The following is a 19,007-nucleotide window of genomic DNA, read 5'->3' on the forward strand; positions in this document are numbered from 1 at the left end:
ACCTGCATTATCATCCTAGTGTCACCACACTACAGATCGAGACTCATCTACCTCGATCGATCACTGTTCTCTATGATGATTCTCTGATCGAAAGTATTTAGAAATTAATCACTAATAGTGTGTCTCAAATTTTCAACACCTTGAGAATATGCAAAATTATCTTTGTTAATTTTTAGGACAAATCATGGACACATAAACATGATTAAAAATAAGAATACTTTTTATTAATAATAAAAATTTTACAAGTTCAAATACAAACTCTGAAAATATAAATGTGTCAGCCAACAATTGGCTTTCTAGGGCACACATCTAATACGAGCGAGGTAGATACGGATACAGATGAGTAGATCTATATATTTTTTATTGAATCTTCTCTCGCAATAATGATATGTGATATAATTCTATTCATTAGAATATAATTTATTTTTTGCTATTATTGTTCAATGTTATATTCATTTATATATCAAGAATTGTAGGTATGGCATCAGGAGACAAACGACGATATTTGCATTCGCAGCCTACCCCTGAGGCTAAGGTGCCTTCACCCATTTCCACTACCGCACCAGCAGGGTCGCCAGAGGGTCCTGCACTGGCAGGTCCTAGTGAGATGAGTCCAAGTGAGGTGGGTCTGAGTGGTATTATTATATTTTTTATATAATAAAATTTAATTTTTTTATTTGGATAGCTATCATACTAATGATTTATTTCTTATTGTTTCAGGCCAGTCTTCACCAATGGTGAGGTGAGGGCGAGGTCCATCAAAGAACCTCGCTCTAGAGTACTGGAGATGCGAGTACTTGGGACAGCATCTCCATATTGAGATACCACCCGACTATACCAGACCCATTAGGGGATGGTGCAAGCCGTGGCAGACAAGCTAGGTATCATATACCGCAGCTATGCCCCCGTAACGCTTTTCGATTGACACCACGTTATACGAGCTCAGAGAGAGATTTTCTACGTCCAGTTATAGGTAAAATAAATTATACTGTGAATATTTAATTAGCATGGTATTCTTCTAATATTTGTTATTGACAGAGTGCATTTGATATTGTTAATTTTGAGGAAGATCGCGTGCGGCAAGCTGTGGACACTCATTTATGCTTGTGTTTCTAGGAGTATCACCACCGCATTCATTAGCACTAGTACCATGTGATGCAGGATCATGGGGTGGAGGCAGCATGGCAGCGGCCGTATGATAGCATTACTATGGATGATTGGGCTCTCATATGTCGACGTTACGAAGATTCGGCATATCAGGTTATCCAATCAAATTTTTTTTTAAAGTTTAATGATTGAATCATTTATTCTTAAATTCAGTTTGTTACCTACTAATTTGATTGCTAACTGTACAGAGACGATGTGCCTAGAATATCGTAAATTGGATGAGACAGATCATCATGTCGCATTGTGGGGGTTTGAGATCGTTCGCTCGTCATATAGAGTAGATGGTAAGTAATTTTTAATTAGCATATTTTAACTCTCTAACTATTTAAAAAAAATTAATTAATTATTCTCAAATTGCAGAGAGATGCAGAGAGAGATGAACTTCCTAGTAGGATCGATATCTACCAGCAGACCCACCAGCGACGGTCAGAGGAGTGGACGATGGAGAGCCAGGAGCTTTTTGTATGTTTTTTCAATTATTTTTTTTATTTACAGTTTGATTTTCAGTATAAAATTAAAATAGCTATAACTTTAACTTTCAGGATCGTATGATAGACATCAGATCCCAGCCTACTCTTGAGAGCTCGATCGCACCCACAGATGATGAGATCTGTAATCAGGTGTTTGGTACGAGATCCTGTTATATTAGGGGTCTAGGGCATGGATCAGTGCTCCCTCATCCTCACTCTCGTCCAGGACTGACATCCATTCTATCTGTGATACTCGACTGATGGAGATGCAGAGACAGGCTATTGAAAATCGACAGTGGACTGAGCAGCGAGTTGATGAGTTGGCTGCACGTGTCGACGAGTATCAGCAGCTCCAGACCTAAATGATGGAGCGGATGGCACAGATGGAGCGGATGATGCAGTTGATGAGGCAGCAGTAGGCCGATCCGAGCTCTTCCGAGCGCTCTTCTTCTCCAGCTCGTTCTCCTTCTGCAGATACCGACACTTGGCCTATTTATGTTGCTTTTTATTTTTATTTCAGATCTCTTGTAATTTTAATTTAATATAATAAAATGATGAAAATTATTTATAGATTTATTATGTAAATTTTTATTTTTATTTTATAGATTATAAATAAAAATATTATAAATAAAAATTAAAAATATATATTCATAAATTATTTTTTAAAAAAATTATATGTCAATTTTTAACGATGAAATTATTTTTGATAAAATTTTGATCGTCAAAAAACCTATTAGCGATAAAAATAATTGATCGTAAATAAATTTTTTAATAAATTTAAAAATATTAAAATTTTATATTAAATTATTAACGATGAAAATAGTTTCATCATAAATAATTGCTAATTTAGTAGCGACAAATATTTTCATTGGCAATTATCGTATTTGCGATGAAACTTTTACGTCGCTAATATTTTTTATAAATCTAAAATTTATAAAAAATTTTAATTAAATTAATAGCAATGAAAGTATTTCATCACAAATAATTTTTTAAATTATTTTTTTATTAGCGACATAATAATTCATCATAAATTACTTTTTTTATGATAAAAATTTTTCATCGTGAATAGTTTTCAAAAGAAAAAATTTTTTAACGATGAAAATTTTTGATCGGTAATATCGATTATTAGCGATGAAATTTTTTTCTATCATAAAAAATTATCAACGATGTCATTATTTACGATGAAATATCAACGACGATAGTATTAGTGATGACTTTTTTGTATCGCTAATATCCTGTTCTATTGTAGTGACCATTTTAAAACTCGCAAAATTCTTTATTCACCGTGAGCGGTGTAGAAAATCCGACGTGGAGTACACTGCTTTGTATGATTGGTCCATGTAGCCACTGCTTTTCAATATGTATTTAATGCCTATAGTTTCACTTTTTCATTTAAAAATTTTGAATAACGAAAATATCCATATCCTTTAAAAAAAATTATGATATTTTATATATATATATATTATGACATTCTGTATATAGAAAGTCATAATTTTGATGCAGGATGTCATAATATACCATAAAATATCATAATTTTTTGCAAAGAGTAGGAGTATTTTCGTCATTCAAAATTTTCAAACAAAAAGTGAAACTGTATGCATTAAATACACGTTGGAAAGTGGTTGGACAAAAATATTTCTTTTATATTATGACATCCTGGATCATATTATAATATTCTAGACTATATTATGATATCCTGCATGCATGAAGTCATAATTTGATACAGAATATCATAATATGCCATAAGATGCCATAATTTACTGGGCTATATTATGACATCCTGCATTTAGAAAGTCATAATATGCCACAGGATGTTATAATTTTTTTTAAAGAGCACGAATATTTTTATCATATAAATTTTTTACATAAAAAAAAACTGTAGACATTAAATGCATGTTAGAAAGTGGTGGCTACATGGATCAATTATATAAAGCGGTGTGCTTCATGTCAAATTTTCTACACCGCTCGTGGTGCACAAAGAATTTCTCTTTAGAACTCCTCTCCTCCCAAAAGAGTGTTGCATCACTGAATGGATCAGCCCATTGATTTGAGAACCAGACAGCTTGCTGGTTCACTGTTGAATCCAGTTTTAAAATCATTATGTTTCACAATATGTAATTGAAGCAGGAGATGATGCTGCACCATTTTAATTTGCACTAGTGCATAAAGGACACGAGCCACACCTATTGAGTTCTACTGTTCTAATATGGATAAATTGTTTCACCTTCAGAATGCTAAACATTAGTCTTCTCGATGCACAACTAAGATAAACTCCACTACAACAAAAGTGACCATTAATGATATTTTTAAGTGTTGCTGTAGACTAAAAAAAATATCGTAAATATCTTTAACAGTATTTTTTTTGGCATTTTCTTATGTACTATCTTAAGATGGTATTAATAATTAATTATTAATATTTTTTAAAAATATCGATAAAAATTTTTATTTTAGTGGCATATATAAATGGCTTTAAAATTCTAATACCAGTATTTTTTATATACCGATAAAAATTATCAAAAAATAAACTATATATCCTAGAATTAAAATAAGAGTAGGATTCCAACCAATAATCTTTTATTTAAATAACAAACTCTTAACCACCAACTTATAACTTGTAATTTTAACATATAAATATAGTTTATTAATTTATTAACATACATTCATGTCATTAAATAAATAATGTTAAGAATATATATGTATAATAACATATTTTCTGAGATCAATATAACTAAATCAAGCTCTATATAAAATTAATAATTTAAAATTTAATGATAATTTTTTAAAAATCTATAAATTATGATATTATTTATCGGTATATTTGCTAAATACCATAAATATAAATTTATAGTGGTATTTATAATAAAATATTAAAATATAAATTTATAGTGACATCTATAATAAAATGCTATAAAATATAAATTTATAACAGCATTTATGATAAAATACTGCTAATAAAAAAATACTTATTGAAAGGTAGTGATATTTTTATCAAAATACAGTAAAAAAAGAGATTTTAGTGATATATAATAAGAAATACCATAAGTAATTTGCTACCAAAAATTATTTTTATTGTAGTGCCCTCGGGTTATGCATGGTAGCAATCTGTCAAACCAAAGATCAACGTAAGATGTTATAATAAGAAAATGACTTAATGCAGATTTAAAAGGGGCTCATTTTCTTCTAATGCGAGATGCGGTTGGTGGACGCCATATGTTGAAGTCCCCAAATAGACTATGTGGTGTGAAATGGGTTATGAATCTTTGGGTGATGAGATGGACTAAATTGAAAGGATGCGCATGTCTATTGCACCATAATTTTAATTATTGCAAAGATTTGTAGAATTGAATGTAGGAACTTTGGATAGATCAGGGCATGGAAGGGTGGGAGCGGATAAAACAACAAAGAAAATTATAGAGCCTTGAGGTGTACACCACTATTTATTGAATCTAAACTCCAAGTGGAGGTCTGATTGCTCCTATATTTTGAAAAAAATTACCGTGACACTCTTTAAACTTTGATGCATTTACACTTAAATCTCAAAAAAAAAAAATCAAATAGATCCCAAAACTTTAAAAATGTTACAAAAAGATCTAGCCATCTGTCTCCTTTAGACTACGTTATGACGTGAAGATCATCTGAGAGATTAATTTTTATGAAATACCATAACTGCTCTTTCTAGAAGCTTGTTTTTGACATAAAGTAGAATAGAAGGAAAAAGAGTCATATGACTCTCATGTGACCATCATCATCGCCATTTTTTTGCCAATGGTCTCTGTTCCTTATCTATTGCAAAGAAGTGGAAAAGAGGAGAGAGGGGTAACAAGGAGCATAGATCAAGTAGAAAAAAAGCTAGCATTTTCTTCTCACTCTTCTCTGAAGAATCAATGTTCTTCTCCTCTATTTTATTGTCTCCTTTCAAAAAAAAAAAAAAAAAAGAAAGAAAGCTACCATCTTTTGACTTGAAGCCATGATTAAGGATTAAAAGCATGGACCTTGGTTTCTTTGTAGGAGGAATCAGAGAGGAAGAGGTTCCTCATGTCAATTAAGAAGCAGTGAAATCCTTACATTTTTTACAGCTTGTGCACATGCCCTGTTTTCATTGCTCATTTCTATTTTCTTTTGTGACCTGTGCATGTTGTGAAGACATATAAATTATGATTCTAAATGGGTCTTCATGGTTTCCACTACATCAAACAAAAAAAAAGGAAAAATCTCCACTGTTCTAAATGGGTCTTCTCACAAGTTTTCAAATACCGGAGAAGATAGCAAAGGAAGTTGGGAGCAACAACAAACATAAGCAAAGAAATAAGTCTATTTTTTATTACCAATTAAAATCTCCATCAAATTGGTACTATTTCCCCTAGTAAAAATATTTTACAAAGACTTCATAATGGATTTCAAAGTTCCTTACTTTGAGTAACAGAACCATATCCAACAAAAAAAAAATTGAAACGGATGGACTCCAAAACTTAAAAAGAAGGCATCTTTCTTCTATTTATCATTCAAACCACTTGCTAGGTTAAATCCTCAAAAGAAAGACACCTCTCTTCCTCTATCTTAACCTCTACAATAACTGATATAACATTGCTCTTAGGGCAAAGAAGCCAAAACAATCTAAAAATTAGTTAAAACTCCTAAACTTTCAGCCAAAAAACCTTCAAGAATGCATTAAATTTTTTTCAAAAAGAACTTGTTAAATTTTGAAAAAAATAAAAATGGCAAACACAACAAGATCTCGGCCTCAAATTTCAGCACAGCGATGAGAGACTGAAGTCAAAGTGGAGGAATCCAAAGCTCTCAATCTCTTCTCTTTTTAGACTATGGAAAGGGGTGCTTCCTTTTCCTCAAAGCTTCTCTTTTGAGAATAGTGGGATGGCTTAGAGCATGATTTATACTTCATAAATAAAAATATTAGTTGAAGATAATATAATTATATTTTAGTCATTTCATCTTTTTTTATTATTACTGTTAGGTTGGAGACAGACAACTGAGCTTCTTTTCAATGATTTAAAAGTTTTGAGGTTTATTTGCAACTTTTTTTTTTTGAGATCAAAATGTAAATGGATGAAATTTTAAGAGGTGTTACCGTAATTTTCTTCTATATTTTATTTAGAAGTAGCTTATAACATTGCTACATTCTAAAGTTTCTACAAACCCCTCCCCCCCCCCAACAAAAAACTCTCAAAAAAAAAAAAAAAAAAAAAAAGGGAAAAAGGAAAAAGAAGTTAGCTTACCCTTACCTAAAAATATGCAAAAAAAGAAGAATAAAATAGGATCAATATTGCTACATTCTTAAGTTTCTACATGTTATTTTCTGAGCATTTTGCACCCGGTGGAGATTGGTGAAATCCTTTTTAACGAGACATCAAACCTACAACGCTACACTATCTCTACCCATTGGGGTCCATTACTCACAATAGCTAACTTCGACATTCGTGTTTCCAGGATGAATGGTGATGTAAGCTCAGTTGCGCACCGGACACGAATCTCAAAACATTTCAACAAAGTTTCATGTGCCACCTTCTCCTCTCCAAATCCCAGCCGTGCGACGTGCTCCATAGAAGGAGCGCGCCCTGCTCGGTCCTCGTCCCTCGTCCCCCGTCCCCGTGCCAAAAACCACCCTGTATAAAATCCCCCGAAAGAAAAATAAACCCCCCTCTCGAACATCAATTCCTCGCCACTCCCCTCTTGCTTCTTGCTTCTTCCGCAAGATTTCAAGAACCGCAGCGATCGAGCGCGCCATGGAGTTCGACGACGGCAAGTGGGTAATCACCGACGGCGCCGACCTCGGCGACCCCGCCATCGCCGGCGACTGGGTGGTCGACAACGGCGACGAGGGCGCCATCGCCGGCGTCTTCTTCCACGTCGTCTCCACTGCCGCCCGCCGCCCCGCCTACGCTCCCTTCGGCAGCCATCCCCGCCACCTCCCCGACCCAGCCCTCTCCTTCCTACCCCCCGCCGTCTCCGTCCGCTCCTCCTCCCATGGCCTTGTCCTCTGCCGCGGCGCCTGGTCCTCCTATTACGTCTGCAACCCCGCCACCGCCCGCTGGACCCCAATCCCCCGCCCTCCCCGCCCCCACCCCTTCCTCTCATCCCCTGCCCTCGTTCTCGTCTCCCGCCCCGATTCCCCTTCCCTCTTCCACCTCGTCTGCCTCCTCGAGTCAGGCACCGGCGGCGCCATCGCCTACCGTTTCGACACCTTCTCCTCCGCCACTGGCCAATGGCGGTCCGACCCGGCGCCATTCCCCACCGACCCGATCGTCCTGGTCTCCAGCGTCTCGGCCGCCAGCGTGGCCTATTGGCGGACGGCCAAGCCGGCGGTGCTCGCCTACGATCCGGCCACCGGCACCACCCGGATCTTCCCGGCGCCCCCAGGGTGCGGCGGCGACTGGCAGCTCGGGGAGGCCGCGGCGGGCGGCTATGCTGCGCGCGCGTGGACGGACTCCGCCGTGGAGATCTACGCCCTGGGACCGTCGGACCGGTGGACCCTTCTTTACAAGACAGCATAAATGCAGCTTTCAAATGGAATGTGTAGTTTCCAGCCATGGAAGCACCATTAGCCTTCTTCAGAATCACAACTAGTTCCAAATTCCATAAATGCCCCTACTATGGAAATATCATTCTACACATACACGATTTTGTCTTTTAAATTTTTAACCTATCCAACTCTCCTTTAATCTCCATACCCTCTTCAAAATATCAAACAAATAGTAATTCTGTCAAGTCCGTGTCCAAGAAAGTCACTTATTTATGCTTAGTGGTGCTTGAAAAGATATCCTGGTGCACCTTAAAAAAAAAAATATCCTAGTGCACCAGACTCCCACAACTACAAGGGTTCAGAAAAGATCAAATGTATGCAGTTTTACCCATATATGGAGAGACAATTTTTATGCTTCAGACCTATGACACCTAGGCCACAATGGAGCAATATTTCAATTGTGCTAAAGACTTTTGCCCTCTTATGTTTAGCATGCTTATGATAAATAATATGTTACCAACTTCCCCTGCAATACTCGCATGGCTAAAACAAATTTATGTATAATAGTTAGATGGTAACAACATTATTTTACTCACGTTTCTTGGAAGTCCAACAAATTCAAAACTTACTCCAAATGGAAGGAATACAAGACTGTGATTCATTCTGTAAGACTGAAAGCAATGTTGATTATAAAGCATCAATAATCTATTCCTCAAAATTGAAAGCAATGTCTACGATTCCAAATGCAAGTAATCATATATTACACATAAAGGATGTTTGAATCCATTATCTGGCCCATGTATTTTGTTAAGAACAAAACTATATATCATGATCAGAATTTTGAGAGATGCAGCCTAACTTGAAAAAAAATTCAGATATAGCACAATGAAAAACGGTCAAACACAGGACCAAAGGTTGAAAGCACAAAATTTCTCAAAAAATGAAAGATCATAAGGGGAAAAAGATATTTGATTAGCTCCTGCAATTTATCTGTAAATAAGAGCAGTGAATCCCCGCTTATATACATAGAGATAGTTCCACTTTCCGAACAAAAAAACAAGTTTAACCTTCCTCCTGGGGGCAAAAAGAGATCTGTACACACAAAAATTTTGAGATACAGGGTCAATCATTTAAAAGAAAGAATATGTGACCCCCACCACACACCTTGAGGATCGTGGGTGAGGTGGTGAGACCCCTGCATCTATAGACAAGCTCATCTTAAGTCTTTCGTCTTATATGGGAAATATACCTATAGGCCTTGATTATCTCTATAACCAAGGGAGTGGAGGGTTTTGTTAGCATTAGAAGTCCATACGGTGTTGCAATTCATGCAAGATGAGGTGTTGGTAGCAACAGACGGAGTTGGTGAAGGGAGGACAGAAGGGATCGCCAAACTTTATTAAAAATCCTAAAATGCACCACAAAGATATCCATCTGAAGAAAAACGGCGCAGTCCACTTTCCTCAGAAGAAACTAGTGCAGAATCTCCTCATTGCTACCCAACATTTCCAAGGAACTAGATCTCACATCCAAAATTCCTCCATTTAGTTTGCAGGGCCCGCACATTTTACTCATCAAACTCAACAGCAACCTTTATGGAAAACAACATTTAAGAAAAAAGAACTACCGAGTGTCCTTATATATAAATTTTCAGTTCTTACCCCTTCCCTTTCCCTCCTTAAAAAATGACACAGTTTCATTGGAAAAAACAGTGTCTCCATTTTCCCGAGAACTAGGAAAAAAGAACGAATTATAAATTCAGAACAAGACAAGCCATATTGGTGCATCTTAAATGTACCAGAGTGACTAGACTAAAACATGGGAACATTGATATTACAAAGATATGATAAAATTGAACATTATTTGGCAGCTAATTCATACTTCAAAAACTTCAGAAATCTAGAAAGTCCAAGAAAAGAAAAGAGAAGATTGTTACAAATGCAGAAGTAAAAAAACATGCTCATGTTTATAAAGCATATTTTAAAAAAGAGTAAATTACCCTATCTCCTCTCGAGGTTTGGGGTAATTACATGATCCCACCCAACATTTCAAAAATATACACATAACCCCCTGGTCAAATATAAAAATTTAAAATTTGAAAAATAAAAAAAAATATATAAGATATTTTAAGACCCAAATAGATTATATAGTTGATGATATTAGTAAAAATTATCAAATAGATTGGTAGTTTATTTAACAGAAAAAAATTCGTAAGGGGTTATGTGTCATGTATATAGCAAAAGTTAAGTAGTAAAATATATATTTCCAAAACGTTGGATGGGAATCTGTAATTACCTCAAACTTTGAGGGAGGTCATTGTAATTTATCCTTTAAAAAATAATACCATGAAACCAAGCAATATATACCAATAAAAAAATCAAATATAAAATATACATAAGACCATACATCAATAAATAGGAGGGTGTAAGCTCACAAGCCCATAATTAAAAATTTCCCATCTGCTAAAAATTAGTGACTAACTGCATCAGGAATATCCCATGGTAAATGTTTACATAATTGACTTTGCATATGAACAACATAAGCAAATGCAAAGCTATGATATAAAGAAGCAGAACTTGACGGTCTTTTTTTTTTTTCTGTCCTAAATAATTAGTATCAAAATGAAATAAGAAGGAACTGACAGGAAGAAAAAATAATGCAAGCAGAGGCACTACCAACAACGTGACCGCAAACCTGTAAGCCATCAGAAAGACTAATCCATGATAGAAGTATTCCCTGATCATCACTTCTGTCATTAACTCAATGTATTATATAGTTCTTTGAAGAAAAAAAATTTTGAACAGGAAAGCAACATTTTTGTGCCAGAGTTTCTTGTGTTATAGGGGTTCAGATAAATCGAACAAGTGTATTGCCACAATTTATCACATGCAAACAGTGGAAATAGGTGAAATAACCACCCATCATCATTGGCAGACATCAAAATATGGTGAATTAAGTGAACGAGACATCGTTTCTGAGTCCATTAAATTATAGCAATATTGATCCAGCTCTTTGCCAACATAGGAGTTCCAACATTGACCATAAAGATCAGTGTTTTTATAGAGATGGAATTGTTCTTCATCTATACAACATCCCTAAGATTGAAATAACTCTGCATTAGAAGTTGTCTTACGATTCAAAAACCTGAGGTTGCACTAGAGATGAACAGGCTTTTCACCTATCAAGCAATTTACAAGAAACAAAAATCTTTGATTCAGCACTATTCAACTGATTAAGTTTAGATTCTCCATATTACTTTGCTTACAAAATCCCATAACCCATGTCATAATCTTGTTTTGTGTGTATGTGATCCATTCACTCATTCACATTATGCCTTTTTCATTCATGCTTTTCAGTTTTAAAGTTTCAGATGCTCTTGAATTTTAAAATTTGGGTTTGGTATTGGGCTCGTATTTAATTTTGTAATAGTAAATGCCATGGAATTTTTACATAAGCTTCAACCAGCTTCTATGTACTTATTGGGACATGTATTTCTTGACTCAGGAGATTGCTTAGTTTTTGGAGATCCTTTGCTCATTTTTCAGTCTTCTAGAGTCCAGACTTGCTTAATCCCATCCCTCTTCACTCCCCAAGGAGTTAATTTAACTTTCTTAAGCATATGGTGTGCCCTTGGGTATTACTTTATCTTCTTAGGATGGCTATGTTTTTGCTTCTTGTTGGATATTTTTTCTGCATAATTTAACATTTTTTTGGTTAATTCTAATATGTGTTAGACCACAGAAACCATGAGTAAAACAGCTCTTGGCAATATTCATGTACGGTTGACAAAGATTTAATGGCTTAATTTTCTTACTTGTGGCATACCCTTATTTTGATCTGATATTTCATTTTTTGGCATCCAACAAATATGTGGGCAAATTGGCATTGGAGCAGTGCTGATCCAACTACTAGGGCAGCTATATCCTTCATAATCTTAACCATACATATTCTTGTTATTTTCTCATGCATTTAACTCAACTTTTCACATTATACTGATTTCATTCTCCAAGTCAACTGCTTCACTCTACTTTAGGAATTAGGGGTTAATAATATCCTTTCATGACTACGCAGAATATCAACTTGAGCCCTCAACTCAAATAATATTGATCATGGTGCAATTTGCATTATCACATTACATGCCTTCATTCACCTAAACCTTCCCAACTTTCTTATTAGAAACTGCACTAGTGGCTTTCATTTGAATAAGTACTAGAATGTCTTGATATAGATGGTACTTGAGAGAAAGAAAATGAAATGGCTTTGAACATCAAAGGAAGGCCTGAATAGGAGTGCCTGGCAAAGGGGGATCCATAATGCTAACCCCAAATAGCCGGGACAAGCTTGATAATTATAGTCACACTTATCAAGCTATCATGATACCGTGCTCCCACACTGCCAAAATGTTAAATCATTGTCTTTGTCAATAAAAAACATCTGTTATGTTGGTGACTTTACTTTAGCCAGCCTTGTCTCTCATACCAAATTGATATTCTTTAAAGGGACTAGAACTATCTTTTTCCTTTGCCCTACCTTTTTTTCTTGGTGCTCTCCGCCTCTTCCTAAGAGTATAGGTAGGTTGAAAATGGGCTCGAGCTGGTCCGAGGCCCATCGGGCCAGGCCGACTCCAGATCGGCCTACAAGCTAGGCCCGAAAGAGTTTAGATTGGATTTGGGTTTAAATGTAGAGCCCATTTGTTTTTCGAACCAAGCTCGAGTATATCATTGGCCCGACCCGAGCCCGAGCCCGAGCCCAGCCCAAAACTGTGCTCGAATTCAGGCCTAGACCCATTTATTCTTGCATATTGTTATTTGAAGAGAATGATGGGGAAGGACAGATTAGAATGGGTTTGGCAAAGAATAATGTGTCATTTACTAGTGTTATAGGAGAGAGCCCAATTTTTGGCTAAGCCCATTTACTTATGAAGCAATAGTATAAAATACTAAACTTTAATCAGGTTCAAGCTCAATCAATGTTTGGCCCAAATGGGTAATTTTGGGCCGCCCCAATTAAGTTCGAGTCAGGCTCAAGTATCGATTATCAAAAATTTTCAGACCTAAGACAGGACCAACACACCCCCCCCCAAAAAAAAAAAAAAAATCTCAAGCTCGGTTCTTGTGGGGGCATGGCCCAGCCCAGCCCACTTCCAACCATAAGTATAGAGTGCAAGCATTAGTAAGAGATATTGCCTATTCATCGTGATATATGACTTCATAAGCTTCACAATTTACAATGTGTAAATTATTATCAATGTTTTTTTTTTACAAATATTATCAGTTGAAAATCAGTAAAAAGAGAAAAAAGATGCAGGGATATTCCTCATTCAAAACAACATCCATATATTTGCATAAGGGAGAACACAAGTAATTCTAACCCCCGCCCCCCCAAACACAAAAAAAAAAAAAGAAGGGAAAAAAGAAGAAAAAACTGTTAGATGTTATATCAATATCTTGCTGATGCATAATAGCAGCAATCAGCTATCAGCTGTAATCAGCATTAAGATTTTGCATATATTGTAGCATAACCATGATATAAGTACAAAAGAAAGCAATGAACTTGCAAAACATATATCTCCTTGTTATATGAGTTGCTTCCATTGAGTGACTGAAAAGAATGGACATTTGCCCTAAGGACCTGGTAGCTCAGTAGATTTGTCATAAAACTAGGAGATGCAAGAATACAAGAAACACTTGTAAGTTTGAATGAAAATAATCCACACAAGAACAGATTATGAGGATATACACATAAGATTGAAAAAGGTAACAAACTATCCAAGCTGGCATGCTTTGAAGAGCACCATCCAACTAACCTACAAATTTGGAAAAAAATAATCAATGACTTTGTAGGAATTGATGGAAGAAGATCAAAGTTGAAAAAATTTTTGAATCTTACGGTCAGAGCCATCTTGAGGTGGGTTCAGAACAGATCTAGGAAGAGTAACAGCAGGCAGCAAGTCATAGCACTGTTTGGCTAACCTGATGCAATCCAACCAGTGTAACACCTCTGCATTTGGATCCCTCTCCACTACCACATCCCTCACTGTAATCTGTAGCATCCCCCTATAGATGGTGATCCTCCCCCTGACTCTAACTAGCTCCCCCAGCTGAACTATCTCAGACTGCTTGAGTGTCATCTCAGCCATAAGATCGAGATCAGATGAACCACCATGGGAAGTGAGGCAATAGTGGTTGAGCCAGAGGATGCAGGGAATGCACCCGCTCCCATCATCCACCAAGAACCTCAGAAATTTGTCCTTGCGCTCATGGCTCACAACCACACCTACAGTCTCAGCACGAGATATAGGCCTGCCCTTCCGGGTGAAGCAGGGAGGTTTTGAAGGCCAGACAGTTGAGGAGAGGAGATCAGAGGCCATAAGCTTCACGTGAACAGTTTGGATTGGATCCATAGCAGTAGACTTGATTTGTTCAGGATCTGAGACAAAAATCAAGTTCTTACAATGATAATAAGAAGTATTCTAAATCATATACACACATACATATAAAGATGCTAAGAAAGAAGAATTCAAAACAATAAAGAAGAAAACAGAGAATGACAGAGAGAGGTTTGGACTGCTTACTGTTGGAACTAAGAGGACTTCTTTTTTCTTTTGTGTAAAGCATGAAGAGGCAATTAAATGCAAAAAAAAAAAAAAAGGAGGGACTCTGAATTTAGAGCCAGAAATCAAATATCAAATTATCCAGAAGAAAAACATTTATTTATAACCAAAGTAGAATTAAATGTTTTATTCCACAAAACACAGAGTGATGCAAGGGATGATAGAACTTGACGAGTCAATGCAACATAGACCTGGTGTGAAATTTACTAATTAGAATTATCCATACATTTATATATGCTAAAAGCTAATGCAACACATGACAGTTGACCACCAACTAAACAAAAAAGTAGTTGATACAATTTGATTCATGATCTTGAAGTCAAAGTTTAAAAGAAAAGACTGAATAAATAGATATTAGGAAATGTCATCAGAGTGCAGTCTTCAGTGTAACCACTTACAACTCCAACCCGGCAAGTAGAACAATCCAGTGGACAGCCCGAGTGGTTAGTGCTGACTGTTATAACCATTACTTAGATTAAAGTGAAGAGAACAAAAAACAATGTATAAATTATAACTTACATTTTACATAATCTATTGGCCACTCTTTTCCAAAGATCAATTTATAACTAAGATGCTGAACTTTGACCTTTTCATTTTTTCAATTAAACTGGGTTTTGTGTGCCAAACTCCTGTTTCAGCAAAAGAAAAAAAGAAAAAAAAGATGAACTCTGAAACCTCAAAGCTATTCCCCCATTTCCCAAACTCAAACGAAAAAAAGAGAAGTTAAATCACATGAAAAGCTCTACAGAAACATCTCCAAGTACATAAAAAAATGTATCAACCATCTAAATCTCATGAACTACAAGCATATATTAATCTATATAACCAGAACACAACTGCTTCCAAAATGGTGAATTAGATAGGGCAATGGAGGAGATAATACCTTATCCGATGTTCTCGGCGGAAGATCTGTGAAACCCAAGCTAAAATTAGATTCTCGCAGTCAAAATCCAAGGCTAAACTCTGCGAAAGTTGGGGAAGAGGAAGAGCGATTTTGATGTTCTTTTAGAAACCCTAGGGCTTGCGTTGGTAGCGGGAACCCTTCACCCTGCCTTCCAGCCCGACCGCGACCTGTCGGACCGGTAACCCTGTAAACCGGACGCCGGTCCGATTCCCTCGCTCTTGCTTTGATGGTCAAGCAAACCAACATCTAATTCAGGGTCTTATAAAAATTTTAAACAAATAGAAAGAATGATTTTATTTTATCCAATCATCTAAAGGTTAACTCTCTTTTGATCCATCATTGAGGTTGAATATATCTTAGAAACTCAAAAAAATTTGAAGAACTCCATATTTTTAGAATTGCAACCTTTCTCAAATAAACAACCCTAAATTAATTCATTTAGGAGTTGAGATATGGGTAGCCTCCACGTACTTATAAGCATATTTTGATCATCTTTTTAATATCTTCTAAACATTATATTATTTTTCAATGTATAAATATTTATTTTTGTTATTTAAATTATTTAAATTTTTTTGGGTCAATGTCTGATAATTTGACCTGACAGTGGGGCCAAAGATCCACTGGTCTGGCCAGATATTTAGTTCAGCTTCCGAATATTATGATTATAGCTCTGGAGATCAAAAGGTTTGGCTCAATATGTCCCAATTGAGGTGGCTAGCAAGTGTCAAGTGACCACTTTGGAAAGCACTAGAGAAAGCATAGGAGGAACTTGGAAAAGAATTAAGAATAATAGAAGACAATATATGCTAACTTGATAAACTATTAAATCAGGACATGATCCAAAAACTAGAACCAAAACTTTATCAAATTGGTTTGAAGATGGATCAATACAAGGTGTAACTCGTTTGTCTTTCGATATATTTATTATTTTTTGAAAAAAATTTTAATTTATTATTTAAAAAGATATATAGAAAATTTTGACTTTATGATCAAGCTTGCATAAATAAATTTCACATCTCTGAATGTACCTCAAAAAAAAGAAAAAAAAAGAGAATAAAAACTGTCAAATGATCAAGCTACTCGGAAGTTAGAAATAAACTTGACATCTTTATTTTTAAAAAAAATATTAAATTATTTACATCTATCTTATAATTTATGATTTTCTCACTTAAATCAAATTTTATTAAAATCCATCTTATACTTATTTGCGAATTAAGCCACACGCATGGTACACGTAAAAGTTTTACTAAGGTATAGAAGTAGTGTCATAAATCAGATTGAGATTTAGCCTGGGACAAAATTAAGCCTCATTTTGAACCCAGTCCTCTGCCACCACACATTGAATTTTAAATCCTTCAAATTTAGGAAAAATAGTGATGTGATAGATGCTTTTGCAGAGGATACCCATGTGTTTCTCATGTCCCCTAGTTTTTAACCTGTTCTCCCTCTGGTTTCTTTTATGAGGAATTGATAACCTAGACTGTGCTTCTGATCTGAAAATAAAGCGGGGGGGGGAGCATCTTGCCACCTCCCATTTTCAATCAAAAAAAAAGGGGGGCCCTAGACTGATGGTAATGCCACATGACTCTATCAATATGAATTGGCTAATATGTTAGCCTAAAAAAAGAGAACTACGCAGTTTTCAATCTTCATATCTCAAACAACAGAAACTTTTTGGAGGGGCTAGGGATATTGACTCATAATAATCTGTCTACGTATTAAAAAGTGATCTAAGATAAATTATGAATGCTTGGTTTTGTATGTTTGAAACATTGAACACATAGTTTTTATAAAGATATGTCTTCTATGCACTCCTTTTTTTTCTTTTTCTTGCATTAGATATAGAACATGAATACATCAAGTTGTTTATAACAACGTCCATATTCTAAATAGGAGCCAACTACAGTAATTGGCCTCAAAAAAATTTAAAAGTATATTTGGTTGGTGGGAGTTAGGCTTTAGAATAAGAATAGAAATGAGTGACTCTTATTTCTTCCATTTGCTTAGAGTCGACGGATTGCTCGAAGTCTCCTAAAAAAGGCCCCCCGACTCAAATAGCTTGATAAATGAGGATTCCGACTACCACTCCAAAACTGATATAGAGTAAAACTTTGGATGCTTCTCCACACTTTTAAGATTCGCACTATCAAAGATTGATGAAGGATCATGGTCTATTTCAGAGAGAAAAATTCAATGAGTTAACTAAGATGAGAAGAAATCCTGACATTGACATCCGGTGAAAAAAAAAATTATTGCATAATAAAAATTAGTTATAATTGAGAGAGAATCCTTAAATTTTTATCAATATCTTCGTCCGCCATCCACCATGTTTTGTGATTGTAATATATAATGATCTAAATCATTTTCTTTTTTAATATCAATTGGAGGCAAAATAATAGCTGTCGCAAAGCTAAGTAAGAAGAAATTTTTTTTGAAAAAAAAATTATCAAATAGAAATATATATTTCAAACTCATAGGAAGAATTAGGTTTAGAAAAAAATTACCGGCCATCAAAACATGCAAACTGAACTTTACAAAGTTCTCATTCCCCATGTATTGTTCTCAATAAAATTATGTCGCCTTGTACAAATTTTTCTATTTTTTTTTGTATAACGGTCTTCTCAATAACCATTGTAACAGGACAATGGCACCATTAATATAAGATAATGATATTTTGCTTTTGTCATTATAACATTTCATGAATAATAATTTAGCCAGATAAATATATTGGTCTTAGAGAGGATTTGTCGGCAAAATTTTATTTTGTAGAAGGTACTACATCAATATGTACGTGGTGCACCATCCATAACCCTCCAGACTTATCATGGCTCTCCATATACCGATTGCCGCCATGAGTTTGTGGTGTTGCAAAATGACGCATCACATAATACTTTCATGCAGTATCATATGCATATAAGCATTGTTGCTCTATGTTGACACCACTTAGCAACCATTTCTTATTATGACTAAGCAACGAAAACAACATAAAATAAACCTTTCTAGGAGAAGGCTGATTTTATTCCCCCAGTCTATTAAGGATCAATCAAAATTCTAACTATATAAGATGATATTAGTATGAAAAGTACCGCTGGCATATGAGACTGATTTAAATGAATGAAGAAGTTGCTAAATAGTTGTAATTCAGAAAAAATAATGAAATGCTTACGATTAAAACATACCTTTTATTTGGATTTTATTTTTTAAATTAAATAACTTGATTGATATGGGTGATGTAAGTTCATGGTACTTTCAACAATGGTATCTCTGTCCAAATCTCATACTTCTGACAAATGCAAAGCATATGATGGATCCGAGGAAAAGAAAGATGGTACCAAAAAAAAAAAAAAGAAAGAAAGAAAATTGCTAACCTACTCA

General features: G+C 35.3%; 2 protein-coding genes across 3 annotated transcripts; one reads left to right on the forward strand and one right to left on the reverse strand.

Moving 5' to 3' along the window:
• The first annotated feature begins 6,954 nt into the window (after positions 1 to 6,954).
• On the forward strand, positions 6,955 to 8,580 carry LOC140853394 (uncharacterized). Its single transcript, XM_073248013.1, has one exon. It carries the CDS (start codon positions 7,379 to 7,381, stop codon positions 8,144 to 8,146), a length of 768 nt encoding a protein of 255 aa, XP_073104114.1. The 5' UTR covers positions 6,955 to 7,378; the 3' UTR covers positions 8,147 to 8,580.
• Positions 8,581 to 13,668: 5,088 nt separating this feature from the next.
• LOC105055951 (CST complex subunit STN1) lies at positions 13,669 to 15,864 on the reverse strand. 2 transcript variants are annotated; one of them, XM_073248106.1, is made up of 3 exons: positions 15,612 to 15,864; positions 14,005 to 14,544; positions 13,669 to 13,921 (listed from the first exon to the last, which is right to left on the reverse strand). In XM_073248106.1, exons 2-3 carry the CDS (start codon positions 14,516 to 14,518, stop codon positions 13,917 to 13,919), a joined length of 519 nt encoding a protein of 172 aa, XP_073104207.1. In that variant the 5' UTR covers positions 14,519 to 14,544; positions 15,612 to 15,864; the 3' UTR covers positions 13,669 to 13,916. The 2 variants fall into 2 exon arrangements, with proteins under 2 accessions (XP_073104207.1, XP_073104206.1); XM_073248105.1 differs by lacking the exon at positions 13,669 to 13,921 and having other exon boundaries at positions 13,932 to 14,544.
• Between the last annotated feature and the right edge of the window lie 3,143 nt (positions 15,865 to 19,007).

This window comes from Elaeis guineensis, chromosome 13 (assembly GCF_000442705.2).
Source record: "Elaeis guineensis isolate ETL-2024a chromosome 13, EG11, whole genome shotgun sequence".
Taxonomy (NCBI): Eukaryota; Viridiplantae; Streptophyta; class Magnoliopsida; order Arecales; family Arecaceae; genus Elaeis; species Elaeis guineensis.